General features: G+C 56.6%; 1 protein-coding gene across 1 annotated transcript in view; it reads right to left on the bottom strand.

The window, feature by feature from the left end:
• The window catches only part of LMF1 (lipase maturation factor 1), an 88,505-nt gene extending 69,292 nt beyond the window's left edge, over positions 1-19,213 (bottom strand). The window contains exons 1-2 of the mRNA XM_042972462.1: positions 19,031-19,213; positions 4,983-5,292 (exon numbers count right to left, since the gene is read on the bottom strand). Coding sequence (XP_042828396.1) covers positions 4,983-5,292; positions 19,031-19,202 — 482 coding nt within the window. The 5' untranslated portion in view covers positions 19,203-19,213. The remainder of the gene's footprint in view (positions 1-4,982; positions 5,293-19,030) is intronic.
• Positions 19,214-19,449: the final 236 nt, after the last annotated feature.

The raw sequence follows: 19,449 nt of genomic DNA, 5'->3' as shown, positions 1-19,449 counted from the left end.
AAACTGACTTCACCACGGACAAGGTCACCCAAGGGACCTCACCGGGCGGGGAGGGTTAGCAGTGGCACAGATGAGGCTCGTCAGTGGCACTGACCACCCGTGTGATGTGACGTGACGTGACGTGACGTGACGTGACGTGACGAGATGGGTGCACGATCTCCGTGGCCTTCTCCCTGAACCCACAACCCAGCCCAGTTGCGAGAAGAGCGTCAGACGGGTCCCGACCCACAGCATCCCTGACCAGTCCTGTAAGCTGGGGGGTCAGAGACACTGTCCCAGCCCAGAGGAGCCTAAGGGGATGTGACGCCCAAATGTCCTGTGGCTCCTGGGGGAGGGGGATCCTGGGACAAAAGAGGTCAGTATCAGTCTGACAAGGAAGAGGTTGACAATACACGAAACTGGGTGTGGGGTGCCCAGGAGCTCCCCATACTGTTCTGCATTCTGTAAATCTATAGTTCTTCCAAAGATGAAGCTTATCATATTAACAGGAAACGCTGAAGTAGCTAGGCAGAAACCCAATCTGTGCCCGTCAGCCAGGAGAGCCACATCCGGCTTTGCTGCGTCCTCAGCAGCGAACAAAACTGCGTGCGGCAGCCGCAGGCCGGGCCCTGGGAGGGACCACACGGCTTCCTTCCACTGGACAGAACCTCTGGGGCCCTGGGCACTGTTCGAGGCACACAAACTCAAGTTCTCAGCAAGGACAGCACGGGCGCACGGTGGGCTCAGACGTGCGCACCAAGGCCCAGGCGTCTCAGGACCAGGAGGCACGGGCTTGGCAGTGGGGGGTGGGGGTGGGGGTGGGGCGGGGGCTGCCTGCCGGCCACCTAATCTGAGGCCCCTTCTAGCTCCATCCGCTCCCAGGGCACCACCTCCTGTCTCTCCCCGACAGATGATGCTGTACCTGGTTAAACAAACGGAACCGAGAAGTCATCTCTGCCCCTAACCACACAGTCTCGGGCGGGGACACCCTCACACCGCTCCTGTCCCAGAGCACCAGGAAATCAAAACCTGCTCCGGCCACACTCGATGGCTGGTGATGGAGAGGGGGCCTCCACAGCCGCTCAGCACCCCTGCACGTGTGTCCTTGGAAAGCCTGAGCCCTCACACGGGCCGGTCCTGCATCCCTATCGGGGGCCTGCCGGCCTGGGGACGCCCTGACTGCTGGCGAGCCCTGCAGGGGCTTGGGGCCCCTGGTGCTGAGCCGCTTCCCTAGTTCCTCCCGCAGAAAGAACACAGTCCTGGGCCCAGCCACCTTTCGCGCACTAGGAAGGCCCGCCGGGCACCTGCCGCATCCCTCCCTCTGCTCAGCGGAGGCACAGAAACACGGGAGCTCCCGCTTTACCTGCCTGCCGGCCAGCAGCACCCCAAAAAAGTGGAGGGAGTCACGCCCCCTGCTGCTGCCCGCCGCAGCCCAGTGGCTCCCAGTCCCACCTCCCTGGGGCTTGGGGCTCCCCCTTCCCTATCAGGGGCTGCAAATCCTGGCCCCCAGGGCCCAAGAAACCCATTGGCGCCAGCCCAGGTCTTCACCGTGAGGCTGGTGGGGAGGGGGCGGCCGGGTAGATGGAGATATCACGACTCCTCACCTTAGATTTGCCCAACATGTGAAAACAGCATCTCTTAACTGCCCGGAACTGGAGCAGCGGAGGCCCAAAATGAAGCAGCCGCGTGCCCTTGACAAAACATCCTGCTGTGCGGGAAGCACAGCCCCGAAGGCCGTCGTGAACACGGGGCCACGCTGGGTGCTGACGGCACAGGAAGGTTCTAGAAACACTTGCGGGTAAAATCATGAGGATGTGGAGTTTGGTAAAACACGGGGGACGTGGGGAGAGTCAGAGACCCAGGTCTGCCCCGGTCCCGTCCGGTGGCTGAGCATCCCACGTGGGAGCGCTGCCTCAGCCCACAGCCTGCCCCACGCCTGACCACAGGCCACGCGGATGCAGGACTGGAGCTCTGGGAGAGGGCGCCCCGGAGCACAGACCCCACGGCAAAGGGCATGCCACCAGCTCGCCTGCGCCCCGGTCCCTCGTTCCTGCCCCCGCGTCCCCAGTCCCCCTCCCGCTACGCCTCCTGCGGCCACAACATAAGGACTTCACACGATCGGTGCTCCACTCCCCGAACCCGAGGGCTCGGGCCACCGATCTGCAGAGCCCTGACCGCCTGGAAGGGAGCCACTCTCCCCACGACGAGATCTCCGGTCGCTGCCACCACAAAGTGGATTCAGCAGCTCCCACCTGACACCCGGTGTCAGGAACGAAGTCGGGAGAGCGGGCAAAGGGCAGTCACGGTTCCAGAACATGCCGGGTGCCGCGTGAGGCTACCCGGCTCTGCCCCACGACAGCCACCTCGGGGGACTCCAAGTGCCACCGGGCAGGAGCAAACGTGGGCAGGCACGGGGCCGTGGTGCCTGTGGAGAAGCACCTAGTGCACCTGCCGGCACCTCCCTGCCTTGGGGGGAGGGGCTTCCCGTCCCCACCACCGGGCGCCAGCTGGACACCTGCGAGACGTTTTGCCAACAGCGTCCATGATCTGCGTATCTCACCTCAAAGAAATATTCTTTTTCCCCAACTTTAAATAAATGGGACATGCAAAGAACGGTCTGTGTCTAACCGTCATTTGGGGTGTCACGAAAAAGAAAGCCTGTTCCCCCCGAGTGGGGTCCTCACTCGGTAAGTTTTCAATGTCACTCTGATCCCAAAACTATCATCCGTCAGGGAAACCCGAGCCAAGGGTGGAGCTGGAAATACCTCGGAGGCGGAGGGCGCCTGCGTCCCGCCAGCCACCTCGCCTGGGTGCAGGTGCCCGTGAGCCCCACAAGGCCCCACATCTGTGCCACAGCAGCGTGCAGCTCGGCCGTGGACACTGGCATCACGGGCATGGTAGGTAAACCACTGGTCTCCACTGACAGATTTTGTTTTCTTTTTCACTTTTCACCTAAAACATCTCATGCACCATTTCTGAGAAAATGTAGTTTTATTTTATTTTGCACATTTTTTTTTTTACACGTCCAAGGGAAGGAGAACAAAATAGCTTTTCCAATGAGAAAAATACAAGACTATTTTTGTCCACACATACCCAAAGTGGTTTTCAGAAATTTAAACATGGGGTTGATCCTCCTTGGCCACATTCTGTGCCATGACTAGGAAATACTTTTCACAGTTCAACTTTCTCTGGTTGCCAGGCACGAGAAGGCACGCCCCAAGCCACGTGTCCCAGAGGAAGCGTGCCGCCCTCTCCGGTCTCTGCAGCGGGCGCTCGCGGTGTGGAGCTCCAACCGCTAGTATGGGACAGAGGGGCCCAGAACGCTCCCTTCTCAGGCGTGGTTTAAAATCACACGTCTCAAAACACAGCAGCCTCTGAAGACGTCGCAGGAAAAGCCAGCGGAGCGCCCCTCTGTTGGTAAACACCCCCGGCCAGGAGACCGGGGGCAGGAGGGAGGCACCGGGGGCGTCGGACCTCCGGGAATCCCACGAGGGGAGGAGCAGACGGGCGAGAAGGACACCTCACGCCGCACAGCCGCTTTGCAGCTGCTTGAAGCAGGAGGCACGCGGGACGGTCCCCCGGACCCCGCGCGGTGTCAGCACATGCTGACAACGGTAACACGTCATCAGGAGGGCCCCGGGGGTGGGTGTGCAGGGTGACCGAGATGCATGGCCTTCTTTCCCGCAGCCCGGATTTGCAGGAAGGGCCTCCCGCGTGACACTAAGTGCTACCCATCCCCGCCTGACCCGGTGCAGTGCTAAGCGGGGTCACCCACAGCCAGGAACGGGCCGGACAAAAGTCCAGCCCAGACTCCACTCAAACAGGTGCGAGCACCTGCCCACAGGGAGCTGCGAGGGGCCCGCCGGACAGACCCCGGGCAACTGCCACAGCCCTGGGGTGACCGTTCGAAATCCACCTGCGAGACAGCACTGAAGGTCAGCTCCACGGGCACAGGAGCAGACTGTCTGGGTTGGAACCCAACCCTGGGAAGACCGCACAAGCTTTTCCATCCTGGGCCAGCGCCGCACAGACGGCTGGGCCACCGGACTACACTCTTGGCCCAGAGGACAGACGACTCCTCGGTCAGAACACCGCAATGGACGCCCCGGAAGCGCTCACCCGCTCCGTGTCCACACAGACGCGGATGTCCACGTCCAATTCAGGCAGGTCTACACAGACACCAACGCTCCGTGTCTGCTTCCTGTACGTCTGCACCGATACCCTCCCTCCCTCCCTCCCACGCGTGCACACAGACACCGACGCTCTGCCCCGGCACTTCTCAGAAAGCTCTGGGTTTTCCTCTGCCAGGCGAGTCTTCCCTTCCTCTCGGGCCCAGCACCGGAGAGACGAGGGGGATGCCTCTGACCTGCTCAGACACCCCTCGGCGCCCCGGGGCCGCTCGACTTCAGTCAGCCTTTCCCGGACCACGGGCCGCCCTGGGACACGGCCTCTCGGTTCCCGCAGGCCTTCCCCAGCCTTCCCGCCTCTGTGGAGCTCCGCTGCCCCTCCGACCGCTTGGCCCGGGAGCCCGCTCCCCTGACCCCTCAGCGGGGCCAGCCTCATTGTGGCTCCTGGCACTAGCTGGTAATGGTTCCTCCTGAACAAGGAAGGAGCTGGAAGAGCAGGAAAAGAAACAGCTTCCAAGTCAAGACCCCCCCCCCCGCCCCTCGCCCCCAGAGCACTCCCAGAAGCCCACACGGAGACCCTCCCTCCATCCACAGGACGCCCGGCCGCAGGAGGCTGACATCAGGGTCTCTGGGGTGGCCGTGCCACTCCCAACAGACTCGTGATTATTCCCAAAGAAGAAAGGCCCTGGGAACGTGACTGACTGGCAACCGGCAGTCTCTGCTCCCGCCTAATTGGAATGGCGATGCTCCCCTGCACTCATGTGAGAAGAAATCTTGCTCTGTCTCCCCAGCTGGCTTGCTCCCCAGCCTGTGACATCCCCAGGACGCCGCGCTGCGGCACGGCTGGCCTGCGGGACTCCAGGGCTTCTGACTTACCAGATCTGTCCCACGTTGACCAGGGACATGTAGAGGACCCAGAGAGTGGCCATGAGCACCATGTTGGCACAGCCGGTGACCAGGACGAAAGACGAGACGCCCAATCCGAGGAGGGCGAGGGCGTCCAGGTTGGCGTTCATGTGCGACCAGTCCAGCAGCCAGAGCACGGTGGGCGCGTAGCTCACGGCGTCCCAGCCTCCCCGGCCCTGGAAGTACCGCCGGACGCTCTCCAGGTACGCCCGGCAGGGCAGCAGGCCGCGGTCGCCGATCAGCTGCTTGTTCTGGTGCAGAGCCACCAGGAACGCCACGACTGGAAGAAACAGGGCAAAGGACCGTGAGCACGAGCACAGCTGCGTGTGTGCACCCGGGGGAGGGGGCGCGGCCGGGCGGGAAGACGAGGCCGGGTCTGGGCAGCGGCTTGGGATCAAAGCAGGGCTGCGAGGGGTCTGAGCGTTTCTCACAATCCCGGGGGCCATGCCGGAAGGTCCGGTCTGGAGAAGCTACGGAACGCGTGAAACGTACACAAGCACACGCGGGCTGCGTCTCCTTGCACACGTGGTACGTGCGTGCACGAGACACGCCCCAGGCGAGTGGCCGGTTAGCGGCCCCAGACCGCACTCCGCGTTTGTCGTCATCACACACGCCCGGACCACCCTGGGCCTGGAGCCCACGCTACAGCTCACGTGTAAGTCACGAGCACCGTGTTCAGACCGCTGGTTTCTGACAAGCCCCGCTCCTACAAGAGCACGTTCACGTCCTCTGGACTTGAGCGTCTGCACGGAGACGCCACAGGATGGGGGAGAGAGCACGGCACCCCCGCCTGCGCACGGGAAGGCGAAGGGGAGAGAGCCGGGTCACAGGTGGCCACAGAGCAGTTCCACGCAGACACCACGGGACCCGTGGACCCCCGACACGAGCTGCACTCTGTAAAAAGCTCCACAGGGCTGAATGTCCAGGGTGAGGACCACCGCGTCACGGGGCAGGGGTGAGACCGAGGGGGAGAACGGAGCACGGCGGTGGCGGTGGCTTAGTTGCCGGTTTTGCACACACTGGCTAAGGCTCCCGGTGTCACGTTCAGGTTGGGACCGCGTGCGACCCTAGTCTAGGGCCAAACCAGCAGCAATCAGCTAGAGCGTCTGAAGGGAAGTAAGGAGGAAACAGCACGAAGGCCAGGAGACCCCGGGAGCACACTCGCAGGGACGTGCGCCACACAGAAAGTGGGATTCTAGTACTTGGAGACTCAGATTAAGTCCCGTGGGACGGCAAAGAAAATTGTAAACAATTCTACATAATGAGTCAGTACAGATATAAAAATGGAATCCTAGAAGATGCTCAATTAACCAAAGAGAAGGCAGGAAATGAGAAAAAAAAAAAGAAACAACAGAAGAAACAAATAGAAAACAACTAGCCCCACGGTAGATTTTAATCTGTCACTCTAAATGAGAGTATTCTAAACTCAGCAGTAAAGACAGAAATTGTCAGACTGGAGAAAAAAGCAGGACCTAAATCTATGCTATCTACAAGAAATCCACTTTAATTTTTTTAAGTGTTTATTTTTGAGAGAGAGAGAGAGAGAGAGAGAGAGAGAGACAGAATGAGAGAGAGGGAGACGCAGAATCGGAAGCAGGCTCCCCACTGTCAGCACGGAACCTGACACAGGGCTCCTGAGAGCCACCAGATCATGACCTGAGCCGAAGTCGGACGCTTAACCGACCGAGCCACCCAGGCTCCTCCAAGAAATCCACTTTCAATATAAACATGTAGGTAGGTTAAAAGTAAACGCATAAAAAAGATACATCACAAAAACATTAATCAAAAGAGAGCTCATGGCTGTATTAACATCAGACAAGAAACGTAAAAACAATAATACGAGGGACAAAAAAGGACACTGCAGATGATAAACGATCAACACATAGACACAACAGGATTAGATGTGCGTGAACCTACCAACAAAATTTACGTGCTTAAACTGACCTCACTTACTACAATCAAGTATATACTCTATACACGTATTCATTGACTTGACCTAACACATACTGATCGCTATATGTATAAAAAAGCAAGACACGCCAATGTGACATCTTTAGAACACTCTACCCAACAGCAAAATAGGTATTATTTTCAAGTATATGTGGAACATTCACTAAGACACTCCACGCTGTGAGCCATGAAGCAGATAAAACATAAAGAAAAGAGCTAAACTCTAAAAAACATGTTTCCAGCACAGACAGAATTAAACTAGCAGTCAGCCACAGGATGTTATCTGGAAACACACCCAAATCTTTGGATATTATACCACACACCTCTAAATAGAGGTTTTAAAAGCACAAGCAAGGGGCACCTGGGTGGCTCAGTTGGTTGAGCATCTGACTTTGGCTCAGGTTATGATCTCACGGTTCATGAGTTTGAGCCCCGTGTCGAGCTCTGAGCTGACAGCTCAGAGCCTGGAGACTGTTTCAGATTCTGTGCCTCCCTCTCTCTGCCTCTCCCCCACTCATGCTCTGTCTCTCTCTCCTTCAAAAATAAACATTAAAAAAAACACACACACAAGCAAAATTATAAGATTTATTTTATTTTTTTTAATTTATATCCAAATTAGCATATAGTGCAACAGTGATTTCAGGAGTAGATTCCTTAATGCCCCTTCCCCATTTAGCCCATCCCCCTTCCCACAGCCCCTCCAGGAACCCTCCGTTTGTTCTCCATATTTATGAGTCTCTTTTGTTTCGTCCCCCTCCCTGTTTTTATATTATTTTTGTTTCCCTTCCCTTATGTTCATCTGTTTTGTCTCTTAAAGTCCTCATAGGAGTGAAGTCCTATGATTTTTGTCTCTCTCTGACTAATTTCACTGAGCATAATACCCTCCAGTTCCATCCACGTAGTTGCAAATGGCAAGCTTTCGTTCTTTTTGATTGCTGAGTAATACTCCATCGTGTATATATTCCACGTCTTCTTTTCCATTCATCCATCGCTGGACATTTGGGCTCTTTCCATACTTTGGCTCTTGTCGATAGGGCTGCTATAAACATGCGGGTGCACGTGTCCCTTCGAAACAGCACACCTGTATCCCTTGGATAAACGCCTAGCAGTGCCATTGCTGGGTCGTAGGGTAGTTCTATTTTTAGTTTTTTGAGGAGCCTCCACACTGTTTTCCAGAGTAGCTGCACCAGCTTGCATTCCCAAAAATTATAAGATTTTTTAATTGAATGAAATTTGAAAATACAACATATAAAAACTTGCAGGATGCTCTGGAAGCACCACTTCAAGGAAAATTTACAGTAAAGTGCTCGTGTCAGAAAGACAGAAAGTCTTGGGGCACCTGGGCGGCACGGTCAGTTACGTGTCTGACTCTTGATCTCAGCTCAGGTCTTGATCTCGCAGTTGGTGGGATCGAGCCCCGTGTCAGGCTCTGTGCTGACAGCGCAGAGCATGCTTGGGACTCTCTCTCTTGCTCTCTCTCTGCCCCCTCCTGCACACGTGTATGCACACACACATGCTCTGTCTCAAAATAAATAATAAATTTAAAAAAAAAGAAAAAAGAAAGATAGGTCTCAAATCTAAAGTTCTACTTTATCAAAAAAAAAAAAGCAAATTATACACAAAACAAGCAGGAGGAAAGAAATCTTTAAAAACCTAAGAGTGGAGATCAATGAAATTGAAAACAAGAAAAAAATAGAGACAGTCAGTAAAACAAAAGCTGGTTCTTTGAAAAGATGAACATAATTGATAGACCTCTAGCCAGACTAATGAGGAAAAAGAGAGAAGCAGTATCAGGAACAAAGAAGGGAACATTGCTACTGGTCCCACACACATTGCAAAGATAATCAGGAATATTACAATCTCTTGAGGACCATAAATTCAGCAACTTAGATAAGACAGACCAATTACTGGAAAGACACAAACTACCAAAACTCACAAAAGAAGAAACATGGGTACTAAATCACAACCGCAGGCCAGAAATGCAACACGAGTTCAATACTCAGAAATCAATCAATGTGATTCCCTGCACTAACAGACTAAAGAAGAAAAACCATGTGATAATATCAACAGACACACAAAAAAGCACGTGACAAAATTCAGCATCCACTCATGATAGAAACTTGGAGCACATCAGGAACAGAAGGGAACCTCATCAGCTTACACAGCGGCTACGACAAACCGACAGCCAAAACCAGACTTGGCGACGGGTGCTTCAGTGGTTTCCCCTGAGGGTCTGGAACAAAACAAGGATATCTCACTACCCTGCTCAATGGTGTGGAGGAAGTCCTAGTTCATACGGTGAGGCAAGGAAAAGAAGTCAAAGTCGTAGACTGGAAAGAAAGAAATAAAACTGTCTCCATTAACGCTTGATACGATTGTCTACGTAGAAGATTTTTTTTTTTAATTTTTAACGTTTATTTATTATTGAGAGACAGAGACACAAAGAGCGTGAGCAGGGGAGGGGTAGAGAGAGGGGGAGACACAGAATTCGAGGCAGGCTTCAGGCTCTGAGCTGTCAGCACAGAGCCGGACGCAGGGCTCAAACTCACAAACCGCGAGATCATGACCCGAGCCAAAGTCAGTCGCCCAACCAGCTGAGCCCCAGAAGATTTCAAAAAATATACAAAAAAACCCCTCTTGGACCTAATGGATGAGTTTATCAGAGTCACAGAATACAAGGACCATACATAAAAGTCAGGTGTATTCCCATATGTCAGCAATGAACCGTAATCTGAATTTTTTTAGTTACAATGAATAGCAAGGAACCCTAAAAAAGTGCACAGCTATAGCTATAGCTCTAACGAAATACATGCAGAATCTGTATACAGATTCAAACAAAAATTGATGAAAGGAATCAAAGGTTTAAAAAAACGGAGAGAGACATCGTGCTCGTGGATTGAAAGATTCAGCATTACGAGGATGTCACTTCTCTCCTGCCCGATCTACAGATTCAATGCACTCGCAGTCAGAATATCCAGCAAGCTCTGCTGTGGATATTGACGAGCTGATTCTCAAATGAATATGGAAAAGCAAAGGACCTGGAATTGCCAGAAGAGTTCTGAGAAAGCGCAAAATTGGAGGACTCCTAGTACCCAATTCCAAGAGTTACTGCAAAGCCACAGCAGCCAAGACGGTGTGGTACTAGCAAAAGGAGAGACACAGAGTCAACGGAACAGGACCGGGGGTCCAGGCACAGGCCCACACAGATACAGCCGGCTGATGTTTGACGAAGGTGCAAAGAGTGTTTAATGGAGAGAGATGGTCTTCTCGACAGATGGTGCTGGAGTGAATACTTGACCATGCGCAAGAGCACGAACCTGGACACACGTCTCACACTTGGAACAAAAATCTACTCACAAAAGACCCCAGACTAGATGTAATCTGTGGCTTGGGCGTGGCAAGGGGGTTTCGGACACAACACCAGAAGCGTGACCCATGAAAGGAAACCATACCTTGTCAAATGAAAACCTTCCACTCTGTAAATGATACTGTAAAGAGAACGAAAAGACAGGCCACAGGTTGGGAAAACATTTACAAAGCGCATAAAGCACCTGATAAAGGACTTGTATCCAGAATATTTAAAGTACCGTTAAAACTCAACAATATGGAAACAACCCAATTTTTAAACTGGGCAAAGAATGTGGACACTGAAGTCACCCGTTTCACACAAGTAAGATACACAGATGGTAAATAAACACAGAAAAGATGCTCAGTATCATTTATTGGGGGAAACGCCCGTTAAAGCCACAACGCAACATCACCCCTCACCTACCCGGACAGCCAAAGCCCAAACACTGAAAATGCCAAATGCTCCGGAGCATCCAGAACAACGGATGTCCGCTGCTGGGGAGAAGGGAAACTGGGTGCAGCCACTCTGGGCGACGCTGGCAGTTTCTTACAAAGCCGGACAGAGCACAGGACCCAGGAATTATATCCTTATGTGCTCGCCCACGTGAACTAAAGACATCTGTCGACACAAAACCCGCACCCGGGCGGAGCACACAGGAGTTGGGTTCATAACTGCCACCGTGGGAAAGAGTGGAGACCCCCCCCACCCCCGGCGTCGGAACGCGGGAACGGGTGCGGCACGTCCCGTGTGCGAGTCCCGTGTGCTACGGAGCAACACGGGAGGGAAGACGGGGAGCTGCCGGCTCCCCCAGCCGCTCGGGCGGAGCGGAAGCGCCCTTTGCAAAGTACCGGAATCCAGGGCCACATCCCGCGGGATCCCGCGGACTCTAGCTGAGGCAGAACTGCAGGGCAGACTGCGGACGACAGCGATGGCCCAGGGGCCGGTGGCCGAGGCAGCGGTCTGCGCGAACAGGGACGTCTGGGGGAGACGAACGTCCAGGCCCGGGGTGACGGATAAGCGTGCATTTGTCAAAACCCAGAGAACCGCGTGTCACAGAAAATGAGCTTTAATGTTTACAAACTAGCAAAACGAGACGGCCTGGAGGTCAGGGGACGCCAGGACGGAACGCAGACCGTGCCAAATGACCGGGACTCCACGACGCTGAGTGCACGGGGCGGGGGGGGGGGGGGGGGGGAGGGGGAGGCGGGAGAAAGGCTGCCCTAAGGAACTCTGGAAAAGGTGCTGAGCAAAAACCGTGGGGACAGAAGGCAAAGGAACGGTCTGTGAACACCGGCGTCTGGTCGGTTTCTCTCACGGAGGAGAGCAATTGCGAAACCGCTTTGCAGGTGCACGGAGCTGAGAAAACAGATCCGCCAGGCGGGTGGTGGCCCGGACCTCACAGCAGGGGACGAGGAAGCTCGGAGGAGCGAGGAAGCTCGGAGGAGCGAGGAAGCAGGGGCGCCCGCACCCCGCGAACCGAACCGGGCTGGCAGCCGAGCCGCAAGCGCCGATACACGTCACCCTCCGCGGAGATTGAGACGCACGCGCAAGGAACCGGCCGGATGCGCGTGAGCACGTGCACACCTGACCCGCTCCTTCCGGAAGCAGCAGCACCGCTCTAGTGACAGCACTCCCGGCTCCCGACGCCACTCTCCGGTGAAGAAACCACAACTGGAGAAACGGCTAGTTGTCGGGCCGGGAACAGACAGGGGCCGGCAGCAGTGTGCGGCAGCGGCGGTCGGTCCCGGCGCGCCGGGAACGGGGCACAGGGACACACGTGAGGCACGCGGGACCGTCGGCACCGCCAGAGCCGGACAACCTGAAGCCGCGATCAGGAACAGCCTGCGCCCATAACCGGAAGCGCACCTAACTAAGGAGAGGAGACAGAATCCTTCCCAATGGAGGAGCTCCAAATGATACATGGACAGGCGCTGGTGGGGCTGCCGGGGGGCTGGGGCCTTCCTCCCCTGGGGTCGCCAGGCCCAGAGACTGCTTCCAGAGGACAGAGAAGGGACGGGAAAATGCACCCGACACAGGACACACCCGGAAACACACCTTCACCAGGCGATCCAGGTCAGCATCACCTGCGGGGAGTCGTGAGGACTCAGGCACCCGATCTGGTGACCAGAAGGGCACCTCCCCCCCCCATGACCCGTCTCATCACAAGAAACACCAGATCAACCCAGCATGAGGGACACTACCAAATAAGTGACCAGAACTGCTCAGAGTTGTCAAGGCCACGAAAAGTCAGGAAAGGCCGGGAGACTGCCACCGACCCCAGGGGACAAAGCAGACGAGGCGGGGTGTGCAGTGTGGCCCAGGAGGGGCCCTGGGACTGGAGGACTCTAGTGGGAAACCCCAATAAAGTCTGGAGTAGGCTTAATAGTTGTTTTTCTTTAATTGTCTTGAAAACCCGCTCTATGTGGCTCACCACGGTGGGAAAAGAAGGGAGTCCTGACCCCTGACAGGACGGGGGCCGGGGCGGGGGGGGGCGCTGGTGGTGGAAGGGGCCAAAGTCACCTGAGGACAAAGGCCCGCCGCCCCCAGCCACAGAGAGCACACCAGCTCTCTTCTCCCTCACCTGCCTCCACCCAGGGCAGGAGCCGCCCAGTCCACATGCCCCGGACCCTCGAGGCCACATTCACCGGTGCTCCCCCGGGTGGAGCCCAGGCCCCTGCTCCCCCCCATCTCTTCCCCGGCCCGTTCCAGAACACTGGGGCTCCTCTACAGAGGGGCCTAATTAGCAGAGGCACATGCTTCCTCCCAGGAACCACAATTCACATTCCACTGCCACGAAGGAAAACAATTTGGGCTCACCAGTGAGCTTTAGAATTTTTTTTTTTTTTAAGTAATCTTTATGCCTAACGTGGGGCTCAAACTCACAACCCCAACACCAAGAGTCAGATGCTGTACCGACTGAGCCACCAGGTGCCCCTGGTCTCACCAATTAGTTTTAAAAAGCAATTCTAAGCAAGAAGCATAGGAAAATTCCTACCTTACCTATCAGGAAACAATGAACATAACTTGGATTACTATTTCAGAAAAGGAAACCCATTTCAATTTCCGCTCCTGTTACAGAAATGGCTAAGTAGAAAGAAGCTAAAATTTCAAAATACCATAACATCTCAAAGCTAAACCAACCAACTGAACCTAGAAAGGCTTAGTCAACCCCCACTGCAGCCCAGGAAGGCAGGAGTCAGCCTCCCACCCCCAACTCAGGAAGACAGAAGACAGCCCCCCATCCCCTAGGGTGGGGAGGGTAACCAAGAGAATGATCTAGAAGTGACCAGACTACCTAAATATGCATTATCAAGGATGTCTTAAAATGTTTTCTTTAAAAAACAAAAAGCAAAAATTTTCTCTCCCATTCAGATGAATCTCTAGAAGATTATAGCAGAACCATCCCCCAAAACGCCATTCTCCGCTGGCTGGTTCTTAATAACCGTGGTCACACTGCGGGTCTTGGCACAGAAACACCCAGGGCTTTTTCTTGACAGGTGGGAGCCGTAGACAGCTCAGAAGCGGTGGTGGTACTCGCGTCTGAAACAACCTGGAGGCGTTTCACAGAGAATCTTGTAAAGTCAAGGGAGCATCTCGTTAGAATCTGAGCAGCCTGGAGGACAGAGAAGAGCTCGCTTCCGTGATCTCTCAGAAAGAGTGAAATCTTGGGGGGCGCCTGGGTGGCTTGGTCGGTTAAGCGTCCGACTTCGGCTCAGGTTATGATCTCATGGTCCGTGGGTTCGAGCCCCGCGTCGGGCTCTGTGCTGACAGCTCAGAGCCTGGAGCCTGCTTCAGATTCTGTGTCTCCCTCTCTCTCTGCTCCTCCCCTGTTTATACTCTGTCTCTCTCTGTCTCAAAAATAAATAAACGTTAAAAAAATTTTTTTTAAGAAAGAGTGAAATCTTGGAACAACACAAAATGATGAGGGATTTCTTTTGGTTCCGTTTTCCTTCCTCGAAATTTCCAAAGAACAGCTAAGAGTTCTGGAAGCACGATGCACGTGCCGGCCTCGCTGCCTCCATCCAGCTCGCTCTCGGGCGCCGGCCGTGCTGCTAGAGCCCAGGTGAGGCCTCAAGCATCCCGAGAAGGAGCGCAACAAGCTACTGCCTTTATTTATTTCTTATTTTAAAGAGAGAGTGTGAGCGGGGGAGGGGCAGAGAGAGCGAGAGAATCCCAAGCAGGCTCTTTGATCAGTGTGGAGCCTGATGTGGGGCTCCATCCCATGACCCTGGGACCACGACCGGAGGCGAAATCAAGAGTCGTGTGCTCAACCGACCGGGTCTGCCAGGTGCCCCGCTACCGGTTTTAGAAAGTTCCGACGCGCCTCGCGGTACTCAAGGAGTTGAGTTGTTCGGGGGCAAGAGGAGAGCTCTGCCTCATGTAACCAAAGTAAGGGAAGCCAACAGAGCAAGTGCCCACACGTTCACGACGAGCATGAAGTGGGTAAAGCAAAGGCAGGAATTAGAGTTGGACCCAAACCAGCCTTGAGACCCTTTAGAAGCAGGATTTTCAAAGACACGTCATTCCAGGGACTCCCCGGTAAGGGTGTGGAACTAAGGAGGTGTGCTGTCTGCTCACAAGTGACAGTCCCCTGTGCCCGGTGCTCAGAGCCCCCTCTGGACGCTCAGCTGGCCAGGGCGTTCACATCTTCTCCATCACACCCTCACGTAGCTTCGTGAAGCAGCTTCTCCAGCCAAGTGGGGAGGCTTCATGGGGCAGGGGTCCCTGAACGGGGCACGTTTGAGACCCACTGGGATGTCCAGACAGACGTGGGCCTAGAGGCAGCAGACTGGGCAGGGTCAGAGGACCAGCCCAGAACTAGGGCAGGAGTCTCAGAATGAATGAGCACAGAGTCCCCTGAGAAGGAATGAGCAAGGGACACTCATGCAGATACGCCGATAAATCACAAGGACCCAGAGTGAAGATGGCAAGGCAGCAGAGACTCTAAAAACTTGCAGAGGAAAACACAAGTTACTCAGATGCTGCCGGGGAGGAAGAAATGCTGATTTGGCCTTGGTCCTGGGGTCGGGAACTTCCCGAGTGCGGAGGCCGAGAGGAGCGTCTGCTGTTGTGTATGACAAGCCCCTTTCAACCTGACCTGGGTTCCCACCAACCAGGTGACCCTTGGGGCTTGGGGGCTGGTGGCCGGGGGACCCAACCTGTGATTAGCAGGTGGGAGACCGAGCTGATCACCCAGGACCGATGATCTCATCAACCACACCTGTGTCACGGGGCCTCCACAAAGACCCCAAGGGAAGGGGCTCGGGAGCCTCCGGGCAGGTGAAAGGACACACGGAGGTGCCGGGAGGGTGGTGCCACCCCTCCCCCCTGCAGGGCCTGGAGGCTCCGAGCCCCTTCCCCACCCCTTGCCCTGTGTGCCTCTTCCAGCCCCGTTCCTGAGAGTTGTAACCTTGACGATGGACCAGTAAACATGAGTGAGGGTTTCCCTGAGTTCTGTGAGCCGTTCTAGCAAATTATGGAGGCTGAGAAGGGGGGGGGGCGGTGAGAACCCCGACTTAGAGCTGGTGGATCAGAAGCACAGGTGACAGCTTGGATTTGTGACTGGCATCGGAAGAGGGGGTGGTCTCGTGGGACTGGGCCCTCAGCCCGGGGGTCTGCATAATGCCGGGTGAGAGCGTGTCAGAACTGCTTGTGAGGGAAAACCCCCACGCACTCGAGCCCAGAAGCGTGTCAGCAGAAAGAATGAAAGTGTTTCCCGTTAGGCATCTGGGAAAGAGCAGGGGTCAGACTATGTGAAGACTTCTCATCATCAATCCAAAAAGTTCTGAGAAAACTTGCTTTGACTGGGAATCACAGAGCCAGGCAAATGAGTAATTCCCAGGGGTGTACGCAAAATACAGGAAGTTCACCTCCAAATCCTTTCTTGAAAAGTTTGGGGTAAATTCCAGCAAAAAAGAGAGACTAAAAAGAAAAAAGACGGTGACGTGAGGTCTGAAAAATTGGGAACACAACCAGGAGAGAGTCGGGGGCCTCTTGGGTGGGTGGCTGGTATCCTGAGGGTCCACACCAAGGGGCTGGAAGCGGCGGGGGATGGGGGGAAGGGAGGGGGACACGGCTGGAAAAATATCCCATGGGGACAAAAAGCAATGACAGAGACAATCGGCAAAGAGTCAAGGAAATCCTGTGAAACAGGATAGAAGCGGAAGCAAAACAGTGTCCTTCCTGCAAGCTCATAGGTGGGCTAACGACCTGCGGTACGCACTCTCGTCAACGTGCAGAGGGTGAAGCGCAGGACAGGGGTCAGTCACTTAGCCTTGTGGCGGGTCAGCGGTCCCCAAGAGCTATTATAAAACTCAGCGTCAAGTGAAGTGTGTGGACAGCCCCCCATGGCAACCGGCATCGTGAAAAACCCTGGGACTTCGGAAACTTTACCGAAACCTTCTGGAAAAAGACCAGTGCGGGATGGGTGCCCACTTGCCCGGGGCCGTTTCAGCCACGGAACCTCGTCCCTGGAAGATGGGAAACCAGTTCCTTCATACAGCTGGAAAACACTGACTCTACCCCAAATAAGAGAAAAGATGGGGGGAAATGCCTCTGTCAAAGCCAGCGGGTGTGTGCTCGGCACCGGTTTTAAAACGTCGGCCTGACCCAGTAGCTCGGAACTGCCTTGCTCGCGCTGCAAGACAGACCTGCCAACGGAGATCAAAGGCAGCCCCGCTCATCTGAAAGCCTGAGCCTGGTGCTCTCAAGCTGTGCTCCCTGCCAGCGAAGCCACCAGGGTTTTCCCACCGTTACAGGCCCCCTTTTAAACGTCTATTAAAGCTTCCTCGGGTAACAGCGTCTCCACTTTCTGCTAAGTGACAGCTCGAACACACAGAAGGACTGTTTAATCCTGTAGAGGATAAAGCAGCGCCAGCAAGAACTATTTTTATAGTAACTTAAAAGAGAGGAAGGCGTGGCTGAACGCGCACACTGGCGACCCCACGGTCCACAAATCGCCCCAGGGTGTTGGGTCACCACTGTGCCCCGAGAGACGGGAAACCCAGACTCGTCCTCCTAGGGCACACCCCACTCCCCAGTGTTCCTGCCGTGGGAAGGAAGAGCGAGATGCTCAGAGCCCATGGCGCAGTGGAGGCGGGCCAGGCCAGGGACCAGCACCCTCTGGATCCTCCTGGAAGAGAGCCAGTCTGCTCAGCTGGGCCATCTCAGTCTGGGACTCCCCCCGTCTCCACCGTTCTCCCCCCACACCCACACTGGTTTGAGAATCTGAGTGTGGGCTCATCCTGCATCTATCTCCCCGTGTAGACTCCTCCACCTCCCGCAGGCTCAGATGGCTTGTGCCCCTTCTGGGTATAGGGACAGGGGCAGGGAGGTGTGCTCGGCGCCTGGGGCAGGGCTGCTGAGGGCTGGGCAGTTCTGGGCCCGGTCAAATGTGGATCTTCCCAAACCCCGCAGGTGAGGCGGAGGCTCAGGCTTCACCTGCCACGGTGCAGAGGCCTCCCCAAAGCCACGGGAGCAGAAGTGAGGCCTCGGGGCCAGCACGACCTCCTCGGCTGTGCAGGGGCTGCCTGGGGCCTAGGTGCGGCTCCTGAGTCGGGGGCACAGCATGGGAAACACTGAGGTCAGGCGACTGGGCCGGCACAGCTAGCGGGCGGGAGCTCTGCGGGGGCACCCCTCGGCCCATCTCCTGGGAGTGAGAGCCCCCCAAACACTGCCCAGGCTAACTGGGGAACCCAGCTCCCGGTGTGGATAGAGGTCAAGGGGGACCAGGTAAGAAGTCACTTGCCAGCACTCTTGCTCCTCCAACTCTACCCCATCGGACCTCACCCAACCCGGCTGGGAGGAGGGGTGGGAGGGGGAGCTCCGTGTATCCCCCTGAAGGGATGCCTGTGGGAGCTGGTGGGGAGTGGAGCGTCCTGGGGGCCTGGGGAGCGTCCCAGGGAGAGGGGTGTCGGGGGAAGAGCCTCCCGTGGGGAGAGGTGTCCCAGAGGAGCAAGGCATCGGGGTGGGGGGGGAACCGTCCTGGGGTGAAGAGTGTCAGAGGAAAGGGTGTCAGGGGAGGAGCGTCCTGGGGGAGGGGGTGACCCAGGGGAGGGGTGTGGGAGGGGAGGGGTGTCAGGGGAGGAGGGGTGTCCCGGAGGAGGCAAGAATGTCAGGGGAGGGGTGTCAAGGGAAGGCGATCTGGGTAAGGAGCGTCCTGTGGGGAGGGGTGTCCCAGGCAGAGGGGTGTCAGGGAAGGCACATCTCTGGGGAGAGGTGTCCCAGGTGGGAGGGGTATCAAGGGAGGGACGTCTCAGGGGAGGGGTGTCCCGGGGGGAGGAGTGTCCCAGGCAGAGAGGGGTGTCAAGGGAAGGCAGCCCCGGGGGGGGGGGGGCGCGTCAGGGGAGGAGCGTCCCGTGGGGGAGGCGTTTCAGGGCAGGGGCTTCAGGGGAGGGACATCTCGGGGAAAGGGTGTGTGTGGGGGGGAGGGGTGTCCAGGGAAGGCGACCCAGGGGTGGGGTGTCAGGGAAGGGCCGTCCCGGGGGAGGGGTGCCCCGGGGAAAGGGGTGTCCAGGGAAGGCAGGCCGGGGGAAGGGTGTCAGGGGAGGGACGTCCCGGGGGAGGGGTGCGCCGGGGGGAAGGGCGTCAGGGGAGGGCCGTCCCGGGGAGGGAAGCGGGGGGCACCGTCCCGGGGCTGGGGGCGTCCTGGGGCGGTGGAGGTGTAGGCGCGTGCGCACAGGGGCAACAGTGACCGCAGCCCCGGGCTCCGCGGACTCACAGTAAATGAAAGCGAGGGCCCTCAGGAGCACGATCCTGGTCAGCCAGAAAGTGCCCGTGCGGAGGCGGGCCGGGCAGCCTGTGGGGTCGCGCCCTGACTCCGGCGGGGTCTCAGGCTCGGGGCCCGAGTTCCCCGCCTTCCGCCTCCTCAGCGTCTCCTCGGGCGCCGCCATCGCGGGGCCGCCAGTGCGCGTGCGCGGGGAGCGCCTCGGGCCCGGACGCCCCGCCCACACTGGGAGGCCGCGGCTGGCCGCGCTTAGGGGCGGGGTGCGCGCTCCAGATCCGGGCGCGCGCGCGCCCCACAGGGCGCACGGGGCGCTGCGGCGGAGAGGGCGCGGCCCGGGGTGGGTACCTGGGACCACCTGAGTGTACTCCTCCCGGAAAGGGGCTGAGCATTCGCTCATTCATCAGCTCCCGGTG

This window comes from Panthera tigris, chromosome E3 (assembly GCF_018350195.1).
Source record: "Panthera tigris isolate Pti1 chromosome E3, P.tigris_Pti1_mat1.1, whole genome shotgun sequence".
In the NCBI taxonomy this organism is placed as follows: domain Eukaryota; kingdom Metazoa; phylum Chordata; class Mammalia; order Carnivora; family Felidae; genus Panthera; species Panthera tigris.
Note: the sequence above shows the minus strand (reverse complement) of the source record. Positions and strands in the feature narration are given on the sequence as shown.